The sequence below is a fragment of the Myiozetetes cayanensis genome, unplaced genomic scaffold (assembly GCF_022539395.1).
Source record: "Myiozetetes cayanensis isolate MyiCay16 unplaced genomic scaffold, myiCay2020 scf30, whole genome shotgun sequence".
NCBI lineage: Eukaryota > Metazoa > Chordata > Aves > Passeriformes > Tyrannidae > Myiozetetes > Myiozetetes cayanensis.
In genome coordinates, this window is record NW_026087522.1 from 6,389,413 (window position 1) to 6,414,581 (window position 25,169).

The 25,169-nt window shown below is 44.1% G+C and overlaps 1 protein-coding gene across 1 annotated transcript; it reads right to left on the bottom strand.

Annotated features, from left to right (window-relative positions):
• Positions 1-10,982: 10,982 nt before the first annotated feature.
• LOC126645329 (transcription initiation factor TFIID subunit 10-like) lies at positions 10,983-11,539 on the bottom strand. Its single transcript, XM_050325614.1, is given in 2 exon segments — positions 10,983-11,273; positions 11,276-11,539. Coding segments are annotated over 2 exon segments (555 nt in total).
• Between the last annotated feature and the right edge of the window lie 13,630 nt (positions 11,540-25,169).

A 25,169-nucleotide genomic window follows, 5' to 3' on the forward strand; every position in this document is an offset into this window, starting at 1 on the left:
AATCCATTATTTACAGGAATTGTTCCTTAACAGGAAATGGGACAAGTCCTGCTCTGAATTTAAGTTTAACTTAATAAACCTTAAATCAAGCAGCCAGAATGTCGAGGACAGGAAACACAGAGGACTTACCAAGAAAAAATTACTGAGAAAAACTAATCAAGAGTTATGGAGGCTGGAAAGATACTGAGGATGAACAGTTATGTTTTCCAGGCTGGTGGTGGTGTCAGGGTCCCAGGTCAGTGATACAGGTTTTTCAGAAGAGGCATAATAGACAGATGTAAAGCCTCTACTCAGAATATTGTCTTACTTAGATTTTCTAGCTTTACTTCAACCTATGCAAGCATGTTTTTCCCCTGTTGTTAGGACATGCCAGTATGTTTTATGACTTGGTAACTTTTTGTCTAGGTGGATATTCTTTTAGTTATTTCAGAATTTGTAAAGGATAGTAAAGGAAACTTCAGATCTTGCTGTCCCTCCCAGTAGGTTGTCTCAGGTTAAAGACAACACATGCCAGGGAGGCAGGACCTCCAATGGAATAGAAACCCCTTCCTCCCAGACTCAAGTAAATTTGAAAATATGAGACCTTCAAGTAACGTGTAGAAACAAAATAAGAGTTTACTAAAAACAGATAACAAAACAGAACAAAACAACAAACACACAATAACAATGTCACGCAAAAATCACTCCTCCCCTCCCGTGCCGCCGAGGTGGCAGCGCGGGCAATCTCGACACGGAGCTGTTGTCCCGGTGGTGGCGTGGCCGCCGTGGAAAGCAGCAACAACGCGGGCTGGTGGCGGACACCGGTAGGTCCCCCTGCGACAGCGCTCAGGCAGGGACAGGAGAGCCGGCAGAGCAGAGCCGCGGGAGGACACGGCACGTCGGAAGGGGTGGCAGCAGCAGCAGGGAAACCTCCGGGATGCGGCGCCGTGCCGGCACCAGGAGCGTGGGACGGGTGGCAGCGGAGGGCGTGGAGCAGGAGCTGTGGGAGGCTCGGGATGGCCGGAGGGGGGGAGCAGGAGCTGTGGGAGGCTCGGGATGGCCGGAGGGGGGGAGCAGGAGCTGTGGGAGGCTCGGGATGGCCGGAGGGGGGGAGCGCCGATGGGCAGGGCCCTGGAGCGGCGCGGGACGCGCGGGGCGGGAGCTCAAAGCAGGTTCTGCCGGGGCTGCCAGCGGCTCCCCCCCAACAGCAGCCCCAGGACCAGGACAGGCGGACGCTCCTTCCCGACTGCCATGCCGGAACACAGAGGGAAGCGGCTGGCATCAAACACACGGCAGCTCTAGGTGGCAGGGAACCGGGAAAGCTTCCCCAGCAAGTCCGCAGCCAGAGGGGGAGAGCACAAACTCCTGGCTCTTTTATTCTTCCCAGTTCCCACGGGATGCCGGCTCCAGGGATCTCATCTCCCCCCCGTCCGCTGCTCTGTCTCCGGGCAGATGCTCGGGTTTGGGGCCCTGCCGCTTGGGGGACCTGCACTGCCACCCCCTCACAGTGGCACGGAGAGATCCAAGGAGAGAATCCAGACCCACGACATAGGCTTACTGATATATTGGTTAGAAATCAGACTAATTGAAATCAATGTCAATTTAATTCTTAATGAGATGCCCTGTGTGACTGATTATTTTCAACAGTTGCTTTTTAATTCTCTGGGAAGATCTCATTTCTTTACTACATTTATAGGAAGGAGTTTTCATGTGAGTACCAAGAATTTGTAAGATTTGAGTCTTAGATCTGAACATTAATTTTATAGGCTAAAATATTTTTATTATGATGGAGATCACATAGTTACTCTTACTTGTTTCCTGAACCCACAACAGTGTTTTTCTAAGATTCTGAGATAGGTCTAGCTAAACATTAATCATTACACAGCCTCTTCCTGTTTTCTTAGTGCCATACAAAACCCAGTTCTAAGCTATAGAGACTCACAGAACAGTCAGTGCCTGGGCAGAGGGGCAATAAATGTCGCTCTATATACTGCTAATGTCTGTACAAGGGGCTTGGCAAGCAAGTTTGCCATGGGAGTTTTCATCTGAATTTACCTGAGGATCTCACTGAAGTACAACCGCAATAGTGGGAACCAGGTGTATACCTAGGGGAGAAAAGGTAACCAATTCATAGCATCTCAATTCAGCAAACTGCCTGAGTAAACCAGTGCTACCAGAAAACAATTTCCCCTCACCCATGAGATTATGCTCTGCACGTACTCCACACGAAAGTGGTATTAGAGACTGCCATGGCACTCTTAATATAAAATCAGGTTGGATGCAGGACAACATTCAACTTTTTTTTTTCACTCAATTAAGAAGGATTATGGGCTAGGTTTTAATATTTTCCAGATCACTTGAACTCTACCTTGGTTTGTCAAGAGTTTCATTGATTTGAAGGCAAGGAGATTATTCCATTTAATCCCCATGAAATGTGTTCTTTCACCTAAACAGCAGATACCTAGAGAAAGTTCAAGGGGCTTCTTTTCAGACTAGATTGCATGGCACATAGGAAATGCCCAAAATCTGCATAGATGTTTAAGGAATCATTATTATTTTGTGTGTCAACAGTAAAATAATGGATAATTCACATAATCTTTACACATCATCAGAATCTCGGTGTTAGGATGGTTGTCAGCACCGTAGGATGCCAATCCAGGATACCTTCCTGCCTACCATGGTCCAATGGCAGTAATTTACAGTCTCAATGCACAGGGTACCTGCTTCCTCCCTCCATCTCTTCCAGCCAGTCTTGCAGCCTGGGGCTGCATGAAACCCTCCCTCACGTGGCTCTTAAGCTCCAGGCAGTGGCTACTGCTTTGTCAGGCTCCTTTCTGCACCATGCTGGTTTATAAGATCTGTCCTCAATCCCAAGGCTCGAGACAGGCTTTAGCAAAGTCATTTAAAAAAAACCCAAAAAACTTGTTTGATTGACAAATATGTCCCAATGGAATAAGCTTCCAATGGAAACTTTGTTGTATGGGGAAACATGCCTACCTCTTTTTTCATGAGAGGAAACCAAAAATATTTGCACCTATAGCAAATGTTTGTGCACTCAAAACACGTGGCTAAAGTCGATTTTGTTTTCCTGCTATTGACATGCATGTGGGTAGATCTTGACCTAGATCGTTTCCCAATCAAGATCCACTTTTCCCCATCAACAGAAAATTAATTTTATCAGAGAAGCATATCTGTATTAAAGTATTCTTTGCACACTCCTGTCTTTCTGCAGATGTGGCTTTCTTATTGTTTTGTCTAATTAGATTTCTGTGAGGTTTTTAAATTAAAGAAAAATAAATCTAAATTTGGTGGAAAACTTGAGTGGCCAGCTATTCAGTAGCTCATCTGTATTTGTTAATTGTGCTGACATAGCACCTATTGATCCATTGAGCTTGGACACATGATAGTCCTGACTAAATTAAGAACATGAATGATGACTTCTGGAAAAATCTCAGTTTTGAGTTTCTATCTGTTAGTGCACTGGCATCCCATTAAAGAAATAGTGTGTGACAGATTTCAGGAAAAAAGTTTTCCTGCAAATCATTCCTATCCAGGACCATGAGATCCATGTGAAGTTTTATACATTTGTCTTGGAAATTTCTTTACCTTTCAGAGCTTAAACGTGGCTGACTGTGGTGAGCTGACCCTGGCTGAAACCCAGGTACCCACCAAAACCATTTTATCAGTCCCCTGTGGAGCTGGACAGGGGAGAGGAAAAAACCAAAAGCTTCATGAGTTAAGGTAAGGACAGGGGGAGATCAGTGTGAGAGACTGGATTTGAATCTCAGTGGATTATTTATCAGGCTGGAGCAGACTCTGTATGTGGGCACAGGGGGCAGGCTGCAGCCCAGCTGGCAGGGCCGGATCTCACAAAGTTGGGCTGGAGCCGCAGGGGCAGCTCTCAGTGAAAAGGGCTGTCTGGTAGCCCACCCACACCATGCCCCCTGGAGCCTCTGTCTGGCTACACCACCCTTTCCTCTGGCTTGGAGGGCTCTGAGTGAGCAGTGAGCCCAATGTCTGGCCTGGGAGGGGTGGCCACGGTAGCCAAAGCACATAAATATGGGAGCACATGACTCCCTCTTCTCTGGTCGTCACCATGTGAAGGATTCTTGGCAGTAAGTATTTTTGTCCTTTTCTAATATTTTTCTTTACTCTTTCTCTCTCCTTCTCTCTCTGTTTATGCCTGTTTCTTCTCTTAAACTCTCTTTCCTTATTTATTCTTTCTTTAATCTCTTGTGGGTAACTTAAAATTGGTGGGTTATACTCTACTAAGCTGTGAGGCTGGTGTTTGCTGGTGTACTTTGTAGAATCTTCTCCTTGGCTGTACATTACTACTGTGAACTTTTTGCCAAAATGCCTATTTTCTCACTAAATTAAATGAAATCTCTTGAGTAAAACTGTGTGGCTTTTTCTCTTTACACAACCTCAAAGTATTAACCAAAGGCTCTGCAAAAGTTCAGTGGAAACTCTTGGAGTCAAATACAGAATATTCCCAGTAAAGCTTGAGGCTTCAGGACTGCGGCATTACAATCAGTCACCGATCACTGTCATGGGCAAAATAGACTAAACTTGGGGAAATTAATTGAATTATTACTAATCAAAACCAGAGTAGGATAATGAGAAGTAAAACAAATCTTAAAAACACCTCCCCCCCACCCCGCTTCATCCTTCCCAGGCTCTCCTGCCTCCCTCCAGCAGTGCAGGGAGAAGGGAATGGGAGTCATGTCAGTTCATCAGAGGTTGTTCCTGCTGCTGCTCAGGGTATGGAGTTGGAGTCCTTCCCCTGCTCCAATGTGGGGTCCCTCCTGTGAGGTACAGATCTTCAGGAATTTCTCCAATGTGAATCCATCTCATGGGCAACAGTTCTTCACTAACTACTGATGGGTCCCTTTTCATGGGGGGCAGTCCTTCAGGCACAGCCTACTCCAGCTCGGGTCCTCTACAGGGTCATGGGTTCTACCAGGAACCCGTTCTCTGTGGATACACAGGTCCTGCCAGGACCCTGCTCCAGCGTGGGCTTCCCACAGGCCTTCCCCCTCCGGCATGGGGCTCCTCCCTGGGCTGCAGGGGGGTCTCTGCACCCCCGTGGCCCTCCATGGGCTGCAGGGGCACAGCTGCCTCACTGTGGGTTGCAGGGGAACCTCATTTCTGGTGCCTGGAGCACCTCCTGCCCCTCCTGCACTGCCCTGGGTCTCTGCTGAGCTGTTCCTCACACACATTCTCACTCCTCTTTTCTCTGACCACAGTTACCTCTGCACAATAATGTTGGTTTTTTTCGTCCTTAAACCACTTATCCCTGAGGCATCACTACCTTCTCTGCTGGGCTCAGCCTTGGCCAGCAGTGTCTCCATCCTGGAGCCGGTTGGAATTGGCTGTGCTGGATATGGGGGAAACTTCAGGTAGCTGCTCACAGAAGTCTCCCCTCTAGCCCCCCTTGCTATCAAAACCTGGCCACAAAAATCCAACTCATTGACTTTCTATATGTGTTGTTTTCTGAGATTTTAAGTGGTCACAGGTTGAATGTGGTTGATGTTGCATGTGCAGATTGTGTTTTTTCAATAATCACCACTGTGGGAACCATTTTCCCTTTCTAAGTGAAGTGTGAGCTCTTTTTTGATAAGTGTGTTCTACAAACTGGAGAAAGTGAAGCACCATCTTGAGGTTGAATATTGTTCAAAGTCTTTTTGTAACCTGTCCTTCTCATTAACTGAAAAGGTATTGAAGGACTGGGTTTTTTTCCCTTTTTGGAGTGGGAGTTAATTAAGTCTTCTGTAAGTGTGCATTCTGGAAGAAGAACAATTTAAATGTGAAGGTGTAGGTAAGTGTATTCTCAACTGGTTCTTGATTTATTGGCCTCATACAAGCAGGTGAGGCCCTAAGGTTTGGCTTGGTTGATTTGTGTTTGTACTCATCTGCGCCGTTTTTTGCTTTCTGATGCAGCCGAAGCAGCAGCTTCTCTATCATCCTATTGCTGTCTGTAAGCACCTGATAAGGAGGAGAAAGCACTAGCAGATAAGAAGATGGAAGGGTTTTCAGCCTTGAGCATTTGAAGGGGCAGCTGAGTCTTACACTGAAAATTGAGTGTTATTTTCCTGTAATACCCTGTCAGAGAGTTAGAGTCTTGGGAACGTGATGCTTCTCTCTTTGCTCTTTAGTGCAGTTCCTTGCACAAAATACTAAAGTTGAAATGTTGAGTCTTGTTTGTTATGTTTAGGCCTCAGTTTATGGATTAAATGTATTTTCATACCATTTACTAGGTTGTCTGAGTATATAGCTTGTTAAAATAATTTTTTTTAGAGTAGGAGATCATTGGGCCAAGTGGAGAGGAAATGGGCAGTTTCCCAGTGAAGTTTTGCTGTGTACAGTGAGCAGTAGCAGATTTGAGCTATGGGACCCCAGGGTCTTCTTTGCCTCCTTTGTCTCCTTCACCAGAAGGAGAGTGTTAGGGCAGTCCCTGATTAAACAAGGTACAGAGCAATGGGACACACACATATGCTATGCTCCTGTGTTTTGAAAGACAAAGAGCAAAGGAAAGTCAATAAGCTGTGTGGTATGTTACAGGAGAAATATTTTTTGTTTTCCTTTTCAATTTATTCTCTTAAAGGACATCCAGTTAAACTTGGTGGAGGCTGCAAGGCCCAAGTTTAGTGTAATGAAATATTTTATAATCAGTGAGGCCATGAACCATTTTGGAAATGCCTGCTGATATTATTTGTAAGCTTTAAAAAAGTATTTGCAGATATTTTCTACATAGCCTGTTCTTTTTAGTGCCAGCAGTCACTGCCAGTACTATCAATACAGAGATGATCTACTCAGAGATGTGAGAAGCTGTACTAGGTCAGGGGTCATTGATTTCCATATGCCTGAAACAAACCCCAAAGAGCACAGCACAAATACAAGGATGTGGAATGTGCTTCCTCTGGTTCCCTCTGTACTGCCTGCAAACTGCCAGTGGAGGAAGCAGCAGTGTGGGAACTTCCCAACTGCCAGATCAGGACAAGCATTTCAGATGGCAAAAATAATCCTCTGGAGCTGTGCCTGAGCTCTGAGAGGAGTGCACAGGTGGTGTGTGTCTGGCTGATACTTCTCGGATAGTTCCTGACATGAATAAACTTCCATCAATACATTGATTTCTTTACTCATGTTGTGAAGAAAACTTTTATCAGAGGTTCTGTTACAGTTTGTGTAAACCAGAACAAATGCCCGTTTTCTGTGTTAAATAAAAAACAAATGGGGGACAGGCCCATCAGGCAAAGCTCCATGGAGGACAGTGGGGACAGTCACACTGTTCCTGGCCTTGGGCTGAGAGATAGGGCTCACCTGTCCATACTTCTTGACTTCTACCTCTGGTGCCTCCTTCCTTTGATGCCTGTGGTGGTGCTTTTGGTAATTCTGAGGAAGCGTATCCTACACAGAAAAAAAATCCTATTTGTTTAAAAGGGTGTGTAATGAAAGATGACTGCAATTATTGCATGCTGTTACATTTGCACATTTGAAGGTTAATTCATGTACTGCACTCAGACACAGTCAAATATCCAGGAGAGATGATTCTGATTTTAAAAATAGACTGGTTATTACAAAGCAAGCAACTGAATAGAGATGAAACAGCAAAACTCCACCTGATTCCAGTACTGTAAAATTGTCAATGACATGTACTAGTAAACCTCATGCCAACTTAACTATTGCTTTTCTTATAGAAAGTGACAGAAACAAGTCTGTGCAACATAAGGTGTGGGCATTTGCAGTGTGCTGACAAACAGGAGGCCAAATTAGTTCCCCATGTCTGAGCCCCCTTTGCTTTTTCTGGAAGTGAAATTTTTGTGTCAAAGCTTGAAAAAGTAGAATACGGACAAGTCAAACAATTTCAGGCATGTCCAGGCACTTCCTCAAGGCTTTGCCATTGGAAAACAGAGTCTATATCTACCAAACACTGTATGGACCAAACAGCAAGCAGCACACCAGGGGAGGGAACAAGCTCCTTGCAAATGCACACATATGTGTCTGTATGTAGAGGGTATCTGTGAAATGCTGACCTTCTCGTGCTTTTGCAAAGGACTGACTGTAATGCTGCTGTTTCCCTTTTTGCTGCTGGCTTGGTGAACTTGCAGCAGCGTGGCCTGGTTGCACCTTTGTAGTTTGTGCACTGAGAGCCAAATATTGGTCCCAGTGAAATTAAATATTACCTCCTGCAAGGAAGAGGCAACCTCTCTGATGAAGACGACAATTTGGCCTTGAGAGTGCCTGGTAGATTTAGCCAGCAACATAAATATAATGCCAAAGTTCTGTATTCCTTCTAAACACAGCTCTCCTGAGGATTAGTTGGTGGGAATTCTCTTGGTTTTACATCTGTAGATTAAATAATCTCAACAGAGGGTTTTTTAAAACCAGATACTGCGTGTGCATTGATCTTGTGTCCATCACTTATGAAGATGATACTGCCCTTTGCATCCAGGTGATTGCAGAGACAGGGATGTGACCTGGCTGTGCCAAGGGCAGAGCATTTCCCTGGGAACACTGCCTGTGGTAAATGTTGGGTTTCTGTTGATAGGTACTTGTGGGATATATGCTTTCTGCAGCAAGGAAAAGGAAGGGTATTTGGGCTTCAGCCTCCAATAAACTGTGTTCCTTTGGGCTTGATCGTAGCAGTTATTAATATAATAAATAATAAGTCCCATGGGGACTATAGCGACACCAACATGATGTGTAACAAGAGATCTTTATTCAAGGAATCCCAGCTTATATAGCAGTTTCAAATGCTGCCACGTCACACAGGTAACTTCTTAAGCCAATCCCATACAAGCATTCAACAGAGCATGTGTGACAGAGTACTTAGAACTACAACTCCCAGGATGCTTTGTAGCACCTGCTGTAACCAGACCCCATTATTCCCCCATTTTTATTAATAACAAGATACAAAACAGTGTAAATTCAAAAAACAGTGCAATTCTTAACAAAACGTTTTTCACTTGACATAGTAAACTTATTTCTTGATTAAACCTTATTTACCTAAGGGTTTTTTGCAATTGGGTAGAACAAAAACCTTTATCAATCTGAGGGTTTACATATAACTGGGGAAAAGTTACTTTATTAAAACACAAGGAAAAGTATAAAGGAGGAACATCATGTTTTGAGTTGTCTTTTATTAAGGCGATGTATTAGAGGTAGTGTTTGTTGTGTGTGTTCGTTTCAGGTATTTTGTATAAGGTGTAAATGGTTCACATAGATTCATACATTCACACAATCTCTCACTCATTCGTTCGGGTGGCCACCCCAATCATTTTTCATTCATGCATACATGTAATCTTTATTTTGTTTTCATATTCTAGCTATACAACTTAAACTTTTATGTAGTGTTTGGTCAGAATGAAAATTCTTTAACTCAGGATTTACTTACTTAATTACATGCAAATTCTCACCCTCTACTCCCCTTCTTTTGTTGTGAATATTGAAAGTTAATGAATTTAAAGGTATAATAGTGGTAAGTAGTGTGTATATTTCTGAGTGTGTACTTAGAGAAATGAATAGGTAGGCTACTATTATAATCTGTTAACTAATAACAACAGAAATTCTTAAAGATGCTAATTACTACTTAAACGAGACAGTTACAAACTTAAACTTATTTAGATACATTTAAGAACTTAATAATTTTAAACAATACTCAGTAAATGTGACTATTAGTAATTTAAACAAAGCTACAGGGAAATTGGGAACTTAAAAATGTATTAATAAGGCAATGTTGAATTTTTCTCTCTTATTAGTGTAATTAGAAAACTAAAGACAGTTAACTAAATTATTTTAGAAACATTTGTAATAATTTCTAAAGGCTTATATGTAAAATATGTAAAAACAGTCAGTAATATAGTGTCTGTATAGTTTTGACCCCGGCCCAGGTCTTTGTCCGGGCTGCTGCCTCTCTCACGGCGGTGGGGAGGTGGTGTTGTCACTATTGACACTCCCGGAGGAGCCGGAGTCGCTGCGGCCATGGCCCAGCCCGCTCACGGTGGGGGCCATGTCGCTGGTCATCGCCGCCGGGCTTCGGCTCGGCCCGGCGTCGCGCCCCCGGGGCGGCTGAGTGGCGGCGCCACGTTGTGCCACATGTGCGGCTGTCCCGGGCCGCGCTGCTGCGGCCGCGTGGTCCGCTTCAGGGGAGCGGCGGCACGGGGGGGGCTGGCTCGTGTAGCGGAACGCGGCCGTCAGCTCTAGGCATGGCCTGGCCGCCAGCATGGGCTGCTCGCACTCCAGGTGCAGGTGGGTGGCGAAGGCCTCGCAGCTTTGCATCACTGACACGTGCTCGCTGAAGCCGCCACGGTGCCCCACGCGGCCCTAGCTTCATTTACAAACTTGAGCCACAGTTCCAGCGCAAGCCTGCTCGGCCTCCTGGGATGGCCGTGGGGCCGCCCCGCAGCTTCTCTTTAGGCACGGCGGCCACCCCCCCCGGCTGAGGTTCCACATGGAGCTCCGCCAGGAGCTCCACGTGGGTAAGGGGCGCGGTGGGAGTTGCCGCCAGCTGCGGCGGGGCTTCCGCGCTCGGGTCACTGCCTCCCGTTCGGCCGTGCCTTGACCGGGCCTTGGCCCGCTTGCGGCCTCCGGGCAGAGGCGCCCCGCGGCAGCACCTCTCCAGCTGCCCGGCCCCTTCCACGCTGTGCGCCGGGCCCACCGCTCCTGGTGGTGCCACCACTGCAGCCTGGTCGACACTAGCTGGTACCGCGAGAAGAAGTCACCGTCACCGCCGAGCCTGGCCCGGGGGCACCAGAGCCGCCGCCAGCAGTCCTGCGGAGCCTTGCGCAGCTCCACCCCCAGCCTGTCTCACCAAGGCTGCCGAGCATCCCAACAGCCTCATGCCTCGCACCGCCCCACTGCTTGTTCCAGCGCACTAATTGTGCGAGGGCCGCCACAGCAGCACGGAACTTTGCAAGCAGTCTTGACTTTGCTAGTCTGAATTGCCGCCCCTGGTCCCATTTACAAACCTGCGTTACACCCCTGGCGCAAGCCTGTTTGGTCGCTCAGTTCTCCGCTCGTAGTCTCGAGCGGCTCCACGCCTCTCCAAGATGCTCCGTCACGGCGTCTGGTATCGTGGGCGTGTAGTCCTCTAGTTGCATTAGGAAGTCCATGAACGGCGTGGTGGACACTATGGGCTTCATGTCGCCATTGGCCCCGGGCGGGACGTACACGCCGTTGGACGTGGTCCCATCCGGGGGAGCGGCCACGGCTGTGGACAACGGCACGGACCTCCTCTCGACGGCCACGCCGCCCTCGGCACCCTGCACCGTCCCAGCCCCCCCGCCCGGCACTGCTCTGGGGCGGCGCTGCCTGCAGCGGCCGGGTTGGGTTTGCTGCCTTCGGCAGGCACGGGCGGGGCCGCCGCGGTGGACACGGGGTCCACATTGGCGCTGCCGCTTATGGCCCCGGCACTGCTCGGCTGCCTTGGCTCGGAGTTTCCTCGATCCTGCCGCCACCAATGTCCACGATGGGGCGTCCTCGCGGCGAGGCGGGGGGACTTGGTCCGTGGTCGCTGTTTCGAATCTCGCGCCACGCACCTTGCAGCTATCACGTTCTCCATCTTTTTTAAACATCGCGCCGCTGTTGCTGGTAGGCACAGCAGCTGTTGCTTAGCTACCGGCTCCCAGCACGGACCATGTTCCATGCATGCCTCCGGCAGAGGCAGTTCACAACATGGCCACGAGACAGGAAGAGAAGGCACTACCTCTTGCTCCTGGCATGGGTAAGATAGCGCCGCCCATGCTCCGGCGTGGTCTACACGTGTCTGCAGGTTTTTAATGGCTTGGGGATTCAAAGTTTGTTCCCTTTTACCAGTCACACAATCCGCGACGCGCCTTCTTCCCGGAATTCAAGCATCCACGAAAATTCAGCGCAAAAAGGTATATTCTAAGGCTTTTCTTCCGTGCTCTCGGACCCCCTCCCCCTTTCCACACTGCAGTAGTACGTGGAGTTCCATGCTTTACAATGTCTGGGGGAGGGGAAGATCCAAAGTTTCTCTCTGTGGACAAGTTCTCTAGCGAGGGTTTTAAAGTGTCTACCTTTTTTACTTCTGCTTTTTCTCTGCTTCTCCACCCCTCTTTCCAAGCAATTTCACTAAGAATTGTAAATAACAGCAGTCCTAAAACAGTTATTTTCATCAACTTTAAAAGTCCAGCTATTTTATGTTTGTTAACTTGTCTCCAAAGTCTTTTCAATATTAAGCTTAAGGCTTTTGCAATATTCTGTGGTTCACGTGAATTAAAAGTTTTCATTTTTTCTCTTTTTTTGTTTTCTTTCTTCTCCCGCCCTCTCACCTGGGACGTAGATTTTTCTTCTCAAGAGCGTCCTCTCAAAATGTAGGCAATTTCCTACCGAATTCAGGCCTTTTTTCGAGCTCAATCGCGGTTTCTCCTGCCTACGCCCACCAGAGTTTCCTTTCCTCTGGTACCTGGCATTTATTTCTTTTTCAAGGTGGACGTCCCTCAGCGTTATTATAGGCTGGTTCCTGACATCTTGTCCGTATTTCTTCCTGATTCAGGATAAGGCTTAGGTCCCTGTTCGGGCGCCATATGTAGCAGTTATTAATATAATAAATAATAAGTCCCATGGGGACCACAGCGACACCAACGTGATGTGTAACAAGAGGTCGTTTATTCAAGGAATTCCAGCTTATATAGCAGTTTCAAATGCTGCCACGTCACACAGGTAACTTCTTAAGCCAATCCCATACAAGCATTCAACAGAGCATGTGTGACAAAGTACTTAGAACTACAACTCCCAGGATGCTTTGTAGCACCTGCTGTAACCAGACCCATACTTGATGTTTTTGTTACCCTCGTGTTCTTTTCAACAGTGGAATTTGGTCCTTTTGTCTTACCTAGATTATTGCCCTTCATTATTTGATGAAAGGAGCCTGAGGCCCCAGGCAAATAGGAGGAGAGGCAAGATTGGAAGCAATGGGATAAGTGATTGGCAAATGATCTTGGATTTACTGGAGTCCAATCTTGCCTTCTCTTTCTGTTGACTACTTGTGAATATTCAGCAGATCCTGCTGGGCTGGGAGAAAATTGCAGCAACACTCTGCAGGCAAATGCTGATATCTGTCTTGAAAGAGAGGTGTTTGTGGACATAACTATTAATGCCCAAAAGACACCAAACCTCTGGTTATTAGTCTCACCAAAGCCCCCTAATGCTGTTATTAGAACAAGGCTGAGTGTTTGCCTTGCACAGCATCTTTGCTGGCCCATCCACATCTCTACTCACATCTTTACAAAACAGAACCACTTCATGGAGAGGTATGTTTGACCCACAATAATCATTTGCATTAGTGTTAGCAGAAAAACCCTGCATGGTTATGCATGAAAACGTGCACTTTTAGTTTTAGCAGTCTCTCGCAGAAATCACCACAGCTTGTTTTTTGTTCAGTTTTTGCCCAATATTTTGGGGGGGGGGGGGAGGGGAAAATCTGACCTGCTCCAATTTGAGTGGTGTTAGAAACAGTAATTTCTTCTACTGAGATTGAAGAAATTAAATAACTGACTTTCCACTGATTTTCCATTATTCAGTTATGGAAGTTACATAGCCTTCAAGCTGGACCCTAAGAGATGCTACACTTACACATTCAGTATGAGTAGGCACACAGCATTTTCTTAATAGTCTATTCCTAATGTGTTTTCTAGTGCAAAACATAAGCAGATCATGGAAGCAAATGTATTCCTGCTGCTGTCTATTGTCTTAGGTGTCTAATCTGTTCATTTGATGCACTCATGCATGCCTTTCTTCTCTTATCTTTTTACTGAACCATAACACAGCAGAGTATATGATATGTAGCCCTTGTCTGTCCTAAGCTCTAGAGCTGAGAGGAACCTTGTTTATAAGGTGTGTTAGCTGTGGAAGAGAGAAGGCAATGTCTTCAGAGATTAATGGAGGTTATAAACACATGGTCTGAAAGGTATCCTGGGTGATCCTTTTTGACTCAAATATTTAGGTGAACCTTTGAGATATGTTCATCTTATTTTCCTCTGACGGTGAAAACTTCCATTCAAGAATCAACTGCAGAAGTGACCCTTTGGAGCCGATATTAAGATTCATCTGGCAAAGTTTTGGAATTTCATAATCATATAATTGTTGCCAATATGTTTTTCTTTCGCTTTTCTACTTTTCTGTTAATGGTATCTGCATTCCATGAAGCCTTTTCAATATCATTTGCTGCTGCATGAAAAATTATTAAGTCAGGGTGACTGTATTAAAAGAGAGTGTTTAAGCTTTGAAGAGATGCTTCAGTTCACCTGCTTGGAGAAGGAACATACAAGTGCAGGAGTAAGTAATAAGTCTTATATTTGGGTGGTGGTTGTGGATTTGAAATTGCAGGGGTGAGGACAGAAGAAACTAAACTGCAGGGCTGGCACCTGGATGTTGCAAATGGTCTGGCTTATTCTCTTGTATAAAATGTTACAATTTTACAATTTTCCAAGTCACTGATATAAGCATGGAAAATAGATAGTGTAATGTATTGTTAAATCAGTTTTAGTGGAAGCTTCTTATCACGACAATGTGATTGAAGCTTTATTTTTGTGGCAGCTTAGTGTTATAATGGCAGCATATTCCACTGATGAGTGAAATCTCAAGATTCAGAACATGCTTCCCACTCAAATCCTTTTGGAAGAGAACATAACTTCATATACAACCGCACTTTAGGTGTGGCATTGGTCTTCTCCTTAAATCTCTTATCATTGTTTCCACACAGCATAGTGGGAGTTAGAGAACAAGTCTGAAAGTCAGAGCTGGTGTAAACCAGTGCTATTCAGTAAATTCTGGTGGAGTTGTACTATTTCATACCTACTTTCAAAGAGGGCTTGCACAAAAATGATGATACCATGAAAGTGACATGATGTTACCCTGGCTGCCTAAATTTGTTCCACCTGCTGCTGGAGCAGATAAAAGCAGATGTAATAGAAGGACTATGCTATGTGTGGGAGGCAGCCTGCATTCTGTTTTTTCAACACTTTATAAATGTCATTTAATTTGTAATAATTTCTTATAAATTGCAGCAAAGACACTTGAATAGAAGTTCCTTTTTTTCTCTTTTAAGTGACAAAAAAAAGAAAAAAACAACACTCTAGCTTTCCAGAAGGGCCTAAACTGTTATTTCTCCTCAGTATCAAAGCATTTATGTTCATAGAATTTGAGTTTCTCGCAAGCCTGCATTGCTAGCAACATGTCTTTCTTTGCTTCTGGGTTGGATAACAAGAGTGTAACAGGAATATTCTTCTTGCCTTTCAGATGAAGCCTTCTGTCATCAGCTGGTTGATACATTTCTTTTAATTTGTCATGGATATTTCTGTGTTTTCAAGGAGATGTCTAGACTGAAAGTTGTAAGAAACAAACTTAAAAGTCTTTAAATCTGTGTCAAAGAGTCTAAATACAGACATGACAAGTGTGCCAAAATCTGATTTGTAAGTGTGACTAAATCAAGCCTTACAGGACTATATTATGGATCTTTCTCCTCCTATTAGTCAAAAAAACTATAGCCAAGCCATAACTTCCTACAAAACCTCAAAGTATTTAGACTGGGTTATCTAAGCAAGTGAGACACTTAACATTTGCAGGAAAAGTATCTTATGAAGAAAAAAAAAATTAGCGATTGTCATCAATCTGACATTCAATATCTGCATTTTAGGAACATAATTTTTTTATGCTAATTGGGGTGATAGATTTGCTATTCCTTTTCTAGATGCATCTTTGTATGTCCATGACAGTACCAAAGGTGGTGTGTACAGGTTTCTGATTGAATCGTGGCCACCTTATCAGTCAGATGTGGCCATGTGGGTGCTAGAAGTCACTATACCAACAGAAGCTGTGACATGGCAGCAATGTCTGTGTTACTTACTCTTTTGATCACAGTAGATTTCTGTTGACCCAGGCTTTGGCAAAGAGTCCCTCCCTCTCACCAAGTGGCACTTGAATTTTTCTTGCCTTTTCTAGGCCTTGAGCTTTGCAGCTCAAAAACCTGTTGGGAAACACACCGGGGATGAAGGGTCTCTGCCAACCTTTCTCTTGATAATTGATAGGAAGTTTGGATGCTCTAACCCTTCTCAACCCTCTGTATATGGCTAATGCATGGGTCATTGCTGTTTCTCCCTGGGCAACTCCCTCTAGAGTTGCTTTATGCACCAGCAAACTCTAAAGTACAAGGCATTATCACTTGTTGCCACAACCATGTTTGCATATGGAAAACGAGGTACATAAAAATGTCAGTCACATAATATGAATCCACAAATAAAGCTTGTTTTGGACCTACAAAAAGGCTTTAGGTGAGATAATGTCATGGTATTTGAACAAGTTGTGGTTCAGCTCTTAATCCTAACTGCAGACTTGTGTCAAGGTGACTGTGGGCTCACAGTTTGTCTGGGAACAGGTATTTCTTATTGCTCAGAACCTCAATTAAATTTACACTCAACTGCTGTATTCCAGCAAGCAGTGTCTGCAAGACTTTGTCTTCATCCTTGGCTTGTGGCTTCCAAAGAAATAAACCAAAAATATTTTTAAATGGTATATTTTATAGGTAGGCATATAAGCATATCCAAAAGGTAATTCTTTCATTTCTCTTTGTCCGAGTTTGATAGAGACTTGAAGCTAGTTCAGAATGCCACCTTGGAAACACAGAACTGGGGGAGGCACTGCTCTCTTTGGACTCAGGACAACTCCAGTGGAACATGCACCACCTGCCTTGAGCAGAGGCACCACAGCACAGCCCACGGAGCTTCTCAGCCCTGGACTCCAGCAACAGCAGCCCAGACACAGCCACCAGCATGGACAAGACACACCCAGGTTGAGCTCACTAAGAATTTGCCAAACAGCTGAGCTGTTCTAAAAGTCCTTGGCATATATAGGGTCTGAGATGTTTGGGAAGGGATTTAAACAGTTCAGCTGCTTGAGATATCAGAAAATGAGATTCGAGAACCAGAAAGAGCCTATCTGGGCTAAAAAAAAATCCAACTTCCTGCAGTTATACTCTTCGAAACAGCATCTTACTACACGCACATCATTTAAACTGAGGATCTGGCACTTTTAGACAGATTTTAAAGGCTCTTAAACATCATCAGAAAACATTATTTCCCTAGTCAGGGGGCCCAGCTTGCACCTGGTTCCACTGATTTAGTGAAATGGTGCTGGCAACAAGTATGGAGGTATACATCCAAGATGAACCAGCCTCAGGCTGGAGGGTAGAGAGTGAGGCAGAGTTTCTTTTAAGTCTTATGCTTAATCTTTCTAAATGTAGCACAATTACACAGAGTTACAAGGTTTTGTCCTTGTTTGTTTAGTTTTCTTTAGCCAAAATAATTATCAAATCCCTAGTGTGAGTGCGATGATATCATCTGTGTTAAAACTGGAGAGTGGAAACAGAGTGCTGTTTCATGAAAAGTTCAATGTTTTTGTTTGTTCTCTTCTTGAAAAAGGAAACCAAAGCTCCTAAGCCTCCATTTTGGAGAAGCAGAGGAGACAGGAACCAAGTTCTTTCCCCTGTGGTAGTAGCCCAGTGGGAAAGGCCATGTTCAAACACCTCTTCTAAATCTGGCCTTCCACACTAAAGTGATTGCCTCTTCTGGTTTGTATTTGTCTGTCTGCCTGCCTGCCCACCCCTGCTGTGTATGGTTAGTGCAGAAGGACCCCAGAAGGAATGCTGGATCTGCCCAGTCTTGCCAAGCAATTGCATTGTGAGCACTGGAACCTGCTCCCAATTAATATTTCACTGAAGCTGACAGTTTTCCACAGAAAGCTTTGGTTTCAACAAATCAGCACTTTCCAACAGTGTAGTCTTTTGCCAAAGAAGTACTACAAATATTTAGTTGTGGTTGTGGTAGCTCCTCAGTAGGGGGAGTTCTGGTATGCTTAGTTAGAGGTTCACGTCCAAGAATTTGGAGAACAACATAAAATGCTTTCATGACTGTGGTTGGTTATGAGGAAGGGATAAAAATGTCTAGGACTTCTGCTCTTCTTTGGGCTTCATTGTCTCCCACTGTTCTTTCTTTTTGCACGTTCCTCAGTTCAAGAAATACTGTGTTGTATTTATTCCATTATCATTTTCCCTTGGGACAAATTATTCTAGTGCAGACACCTTTCTGTTATTCAGCCTACTGGAGCAAAAGCAGTGAAATATTCTGATGATGATATTGCCTTACTTTCAATTCATCTATTCGTTCTGCATATGGACCCATTTTGTGTTATTTCTGCCTCAGAAATTTATCCCATTTCTAGCTCTGCCCAAGAAGCAGGTCACAAAATCACTGCCTACTCACTCTACTTGAAGAATTGGAGTGAAGAAGGATAGGAAGCAGGTAACTCTCTCTTCTTGGTATAACTCCATTTTGTTTTCCTTTTCTTCTTTCTGTAACTCACAAACAGCAACATAAAAAAACTAATAACAATTCATTGCAGAGTTCTTTCTCTAGGACAACATTTGCCCCCTTGTGAAAATAGGCCATTAGAAAAAAAATCAGTTCTCAGTTCAGTAAATGGCTTTCACTGTCCATCCATCTGATTGCCAGATCCTGCTCTCTCCTCTCATCCAGAGCTGCCCTGCTCTTTGTTTGTTGGACCTCATGTATAGTAAGAAGCATCGGTTTTCTTCACACAGTATTTATTGCATATCCACTTCTCCCCACTCATCCCACTCTGCACTCTCTCCCCCCCCTCCTTATTAAACATGATTATATGTTGTTTGGCCTCATTCCATTTAGTTTACTTTGCTGTATCATCCTGAATTTGTGTGTAACATAACAGCTCCAAAGATCTCCTAGTTTGAACCAAATGATAGAGTAGGTAGAGTTCATTAAAATAAGTAACAGCAGACATGAAACACAGCCCTGATGTAACCAAAACTGAAATTTGAAAAGTGACTCTTGAAGTGTGTTACATGCTGTCTGGTACAGGCAGCAATGGGACCTTGAAAACAGTCAGTTTTCCATGTTCTATTGAAATATGTCAGCTCTGCAGACAAAGACATGGGTAGTTATAGAGGAGGGGAGAGAAAGTAGGTGGGAGGGGGATGTATGTGACCACAGTATAGAACTGTGTGCCTGAATTTCTCCTTTGATCCCCAAAGCTGGAACACTTCATGTTATTGCTGTTGTGTTTTTTTGCAGCATGTGGCAGAGGAAAGACATGATTAAGCCTAGGAGTGGAACTGTTTCACATAAAGCAAACTTTCTATACAATTAAATGTGTAGACACTGCCTCCTTCCACTTGCTCCCCTGTTTGTCTTGCTGTCCCATTTCTTTAGACTGCTTGTTTTCAGTGTTTGTAATGTTCCATTTTAAAATATCTCAGTGGTTTTTAGCCTGCTGTCTAACAGACTTTGTTCTCCACTTCAACTTTAGTTCCTCAGGGCACTCAGATTATTACTACTAAAATTTTGCTCTTAAAATAAAGTCTGAGTGGTTTAGAAGAAGGTGAGTTTTTCTACCTGATAGACACTAGACTGGGTGTAGCAGTAGAGGCTACAAAAAACGTCTCACATTCTGCCATCAGCATTTGCTACTGTCAGAAACAGGATTCAAGGCAAGATGGTCCAGTTCTGCAGCTCATTATATTCATCACTGAATTTGTTTCAGCAACTCCTCCCTTGCAGCATCTATGGACGTACAAATATGGTCTATTAGCCAAGCAAAAAGTATTCTCTGGTTACCATGGTGGAACACACACTCTGAAGATGTGAGAACACATTTCTAGTTCTCTGCAGAGGTATACTGTTGATAGAAACGACATTTCCATGATTCTTGCACTTGCAAATTGGATCCTGAAGCAATCATATGTGACTCCCAAGTATTAAAGAAGCAAGCTTTGTGTAGGCAAATTTGTGTGCATTTCCTAATTGTTTAGTTATTTTTAAATGTCTCTTTAGTACATCCTTCATTTTGGTCTTGGTCTGTGTCTACTATTAAACTCCATGGAGTGCATGAGAGTAGTTGTTGTGCATGCTGCTGTATCCTGTTCTCAAGGGATAACACTGGGTTAAAAATCTTAAGCTGGTATGAGAGGCAAGAGGAAGAGAGTATTTTCAAGTATTTGCTGGAATACGCTGTCTGGAATCAAAAGGGTTGAGATACTTGAAGGAAGACCCATGTTAGAGAGTATGAGAACAACAGGGCTTTACCTTCTAAATTCCTGCAGGAGGGCTCGTTTGTATCGAGGTTATCATGTAAAAAAGACCCTGCTGAAGAAGATAAACAGGAGGGAATGGATGCCAATAACGTGCTGGAGAAAATGGAGATTGTTATAGAGACCAGGTGGCTTCCCTGTTGCTATCTCCTGCCAAGAAAGATGGGACATGATGGCTCAGGCCCTCTATCTCTTATGGACGAATGGCCAACAGGCCCTGCTTTGTCCCAGCAAAGCCACTCTGCCTAACTGGGATTCCTGCCTGCCTGCCTTAACTTCCCTTAACAAGGGCAGGCCTTAGATTGGATTTAAAATATTCAGTTTCCCCCTCTTTGATGAATTTCTGTCACTGGAGCTCCCTGTCAGTCCTGTGGCCAGACAAAAGCTTTGACTAGCACAGCAAATGTGTAGGAATTAGTCCCTTAGGGCAGGCTGCAACTTCTAAAGCCAGCTTCAACAGCAGGAAATGCACTGCCACAGCCAAAAACTCCCTAGTGAGGAAAAAACATGGTGTTCCAGGCCCACAGAGCCAAAAATCCCCAAGACTTATCCAGAGGTTATACTGACTGAGAGATTCAGGGAGTCCTCAGATGGCAATGATAAAACCCTGTAGGTTCAACATAGCTGCACCAGTTGTGAAGGAAGCAGTGTAGTTGGAAGTGTACTGCCTTCTGTGCACGTAAGGTTACTCTAAGGTTACTCCGTAAATACATGGGCAAATAAGGCATTCTCACCATTAAGATACGGGATGTAGTTTATTGAGAATGTGAGAGACAACACACAGGGGATTTTTCTGTATGGCATTTCATGTGGAATTAAATCTTGTGAATACCTGAATCTTGTGGTCCAACAGAGCATAGAGGATTTTGTCCTGTACAATCAGAACTTCCCAGTATGTAGAAAGATTTTCTGGGAAATGCTAATAGCTTTTAGGTTGGATTAGTCTTTAGGAGTCCCCAGGCTGCTGTGGAACCCTACCTGGTCACACAGTAGACTGTGAGATATGCATTATGTTCCTCAGTGGGAGGTACAACAAATGACATTGAATAAGCTACTGATCTATGGTTTCTCATGAAATCTTGCCCCCACCAGTGGATGCCTTCTTGCAGAAAATGCTCTGTCCACTGTCTCCTGCACTCTAGCCTCTCTTACAGCACTGGGTTTCTATAGAGAAGTGACAGTGTTTGTTTGATTTGGTGCAAAATGGTGTAGTTAAGGGAGGAGGTGTGGATAAATTTCAGATCCTTAATTTGTGGATCATTAACTCTGCATCGTAACCCTGGGGAGACAAGGTCACCTGCTTCACGGGCTAGGAAGGTGCTTTTGCAAATAAGGGCATTTGTTCAACATTGCTGATCCCTGCTGATCCGTTATAAAAGCCATGTTAGTTATTGTATTCACCTGATGTACAGTCATGTGATGCTTGAGGCCTGACATACATTTAGCCAGTCAAAAGAGATAAGGCAGGCTACAATCTGGCTTTCTTCCCTGAGGTTTGCAGAATGTATTTGCAGATGTGTTGATCTTCAGGAGGCTGGTGGGGAGGGGGGGCCTGAGGGGAAGAGGGGGAAGGGAGCATTTTCTTCAACTGCTTATTTCAGTATCTGAAGTAAATGAGAAGCTGAGGTCATCTTTAACACCTCCTATTAGCTGTGAAGACGTTCTTCCCACATCCTGAGCCTGCTGTCTCAGTTTTGTATCAACAATGTTTTTTAGCCTTCATAAAGTGAATATGACTTCAGTCATTTCATCTGGCATTGTGCAGAGCTAATGAGCCGGACTGGGTCTGTTTCAATAACGCTTATTACAGCAAGCAGGTTTAAGTAGCTCACCTGATCAGCAAAACAGTGTGATCAGCATCTTGGCTAGGAAACTTTCAGCTTCTGTCTCATGTGATGTTTTGGTTCAGCAACGTGTGTACTACTTTTGCTCATTTTACCTCCCAGAGTTTGAATGTTTCCAGTAAAGTCATAGGTTCAGCTTCTTAATGCATCTAGGCATTAAATGAGAATGAGGGATTCATAGGTGTGGCTGTAGCCATGGAATTTCCAAGGATGGGGACAAGCTTTGGCAGACATTAGCTAAGAGAATGAGGAATTGAATAAAGTTGAGCAAATGTTGCTTGTCCTAAATAGGGGACAATATTAACCTGCCGCTCTTTGGTGTACTGAGTTTTGGTGAGGTTGGTGAGTACTGCAGTTGGAAGTTGCTGTGTCCAGCTACACATGCCAGGTACAGGGAATTTTATCCCTTCTATCCAGAGGCTACATAATACTGATATATAGCAAGTGTCAAAGCTTCGTTTCCCAATCCCAGGACTGGGAGTCGCGTTGTTCTCTGTTCTAGGACAGGAGTTGTTAGGTGTCACCAAAGCATAGAACACAGGTGGGGGAGATGTGAAGTTTCATCCTCCCTGACCAAGCTGTTTAGTTGGATAATCTCCATTTGCAAGCTGGGGTGTGAATGTTTAATTGGAGCTCTCTGCTGCTGTTCAGGTTAAGGGTAATGCAGCTTTGTCCACAGTGGGAGCTGCCTTTGCACATCCCCTGACTGCTGTGGCCTCCCCCAGCTCTCCTACAGGACTTGGCCTCTCTGAGGCTGCTGCACAGCAGAGTCTCATCTGCACCTCTGCTGACCCGGGAGCATGAAGTGTCTGACCTGCTCAGCTCACTTCATACTTCAACTGCAAATTAAAGGTCTTCATTAGAGTATTTGGTAGTTGAATAAAATGCTTCAAAACACTGGCACACTAACTGCAATCAAGTTTTGAAAGGTCTCTGGTTGCTAGAAGAAAATTGGTCTGATAAATTGCTCTTTTCAATTAAACAAATGTGTAATTTTTCACAAGCAAACTCAGAAGCTATCATTTGGGGACATTTCCCCCCCATTTTTTATTTTTATTTTAATATATTACACATGATTGTTCCTCAAGAACTGATTTTTTTTTTCCCCCAAGAAACTAGTTGTCCTTGAAGTGTAAGCAGCTTGTAAACCCATCCTGTCTGTCTGCCTCCGACAACCCCATAGTGGTCTTGTGATCAAACAGTGGCCTATGAATTCTACCTCCAAAATGATAATGACTGATGGTGTGACCTTGGTTCATTGCCTGCCTTTCTGTGCCTTTGTTTACTTGTTTGTCTAAAGAAGCATTAACCTCCCTGGGTCAAAAAGGCCTGTTTAACTTAAGCAAGGAGTTCTAGGGTAATTATAGTTACTCAGTAACTTTCGTCTCAGAGCAAACTGGTTAAAGAAGCTAAGAAATGTACTGGTTTCCCTTTTGGTCAAAATCAGCGACTGATCTGAGGGTACCTCTGGTCCTCAAACCTCTAAACAGAGTCTACATTCAAAAGCACAGCTTAGGAGCTGAAACACATTGCAGTATCCCTTATGTACTGAGTCTAAAAGGGACCCCAGAAATGCACACTGACCCTGGTTTCACATCAGAGCTACAGACGTGCTAAGAACTTCATATGCTCCATCTACTGAAGAAAAGCAAATGCTAGTACAAACAACTGTGACACTGGATTCATCTTGCCTTGGGCATATTTATCCAGGGTATCGCCATTACCTCATTCACATTAGGCCTTTATTATCTGCTATTTTAGATCTTAGAAGCTGTTACAAGCCCTAGTCAGAGGTCAAGATGCTGTTGAACAGCATCATGTTGATGTTGATCTTTCTGAAAGAAAAGCATAATTCTGTCAACAGTAGAGCAATGTTAGATTTACAGCAGTGTAATGTCATACAAATCATAAGAGATAATGTAATCTAAATTATATTTATTTTTAAAAATAAAGTTTTGTTGCCAAAAATATAGACACTGCCTGTTAAAATCCACCTGGTAAAAGACTACCGTACCTTCATCTTTAAGAACTAAATAAGGTATTTTGGGGCTTTTTTATGCTATCAGAAAAGACCCCAAATTATTTAAAAACAAACTTCCACCATCTAAATAAAATAATACTGAAATATTGTGCTGTAGTTTGGAGTAACTGCATAAAACATGATTCACATGTTTAGAAATTCTCCTTTATTTTTCCTCTGTGTGCAGCGCTGATCTTCTTGAACTGTTTGTCGCAGGGTGTAATTACGTTCCTTTCACCTAAACTATTTCTACATATTTTAAATTTCTATTTCCAGAAGCTGATTGTTGTTGAGTGTTTCGGTTTGGTTTGGAAGAAATCTGCATGCAGTCACTTGGGTGATGGACTTTGATGTGCTTTATGAGAAATTTTGCACTCAGACAAAATGCAGACTCAGAAGAGCAGAATCTACCAGAAGACTGTTGGTGACCTGTACTTTGGTTGTCACTGAGAGAAATGTTCAAGGCAAAACCACAGACCATCTCCTTGAACTCAAGTTTTTCATAAAACACTGCGTTCCTTCTGAGGACCTCACTTCCAGACAAACAGTGCTCCAGAGCAAGCAGGAGGTGGCTCTTGCACTGCTCATCAGCAGGAAGGTCCTTGTGATCATGAGCAGAAGCCAAGATATCTGACAAGTGCCTGTCAGCCCAAGTACAGTCTGTATTCTTCTACTGGAGAACCTCCACTGCCTCTGGTCTCAAGGCTTCAAAACCCAAATTCTGTTTAGTGTTATGGCTGCTATCTGACCTAGAGCACTTAAAAATCTCATCTACTTATGACAGCTCATAAGCACTCTGCTTGCCATCCAGGCAGCAGATGATCGAGGGGCCTGGTGAGATTTGTTTTGCTGTTATCTCTCTTCCTGTGATCTTGTCCAAACCCCCGGTCCTGTGTCCTGCCTGCCCAGCATATGCTGTGGTAACTCACACTGGAAGTGCTGTGGGCAGGGAATGGCTTTTGGTTTAAATGAAATGGTGCAGTTACATCATCTTGCACAGCAGGTTCCTGCTCTGTGTCTGAGCTGGGCCAAGTGAGTCCTCTCAAGCTGGAAAAACATGGAATTGCAGTAATAAAAAAATATTATAGTATGTTATGTATAATAACAACACATTCTAGGCTGGTCCCTGCATGGAATCTCCCAGATATACCTGGTAACAAAGGAGAGAGAGATCTGAATACTAATA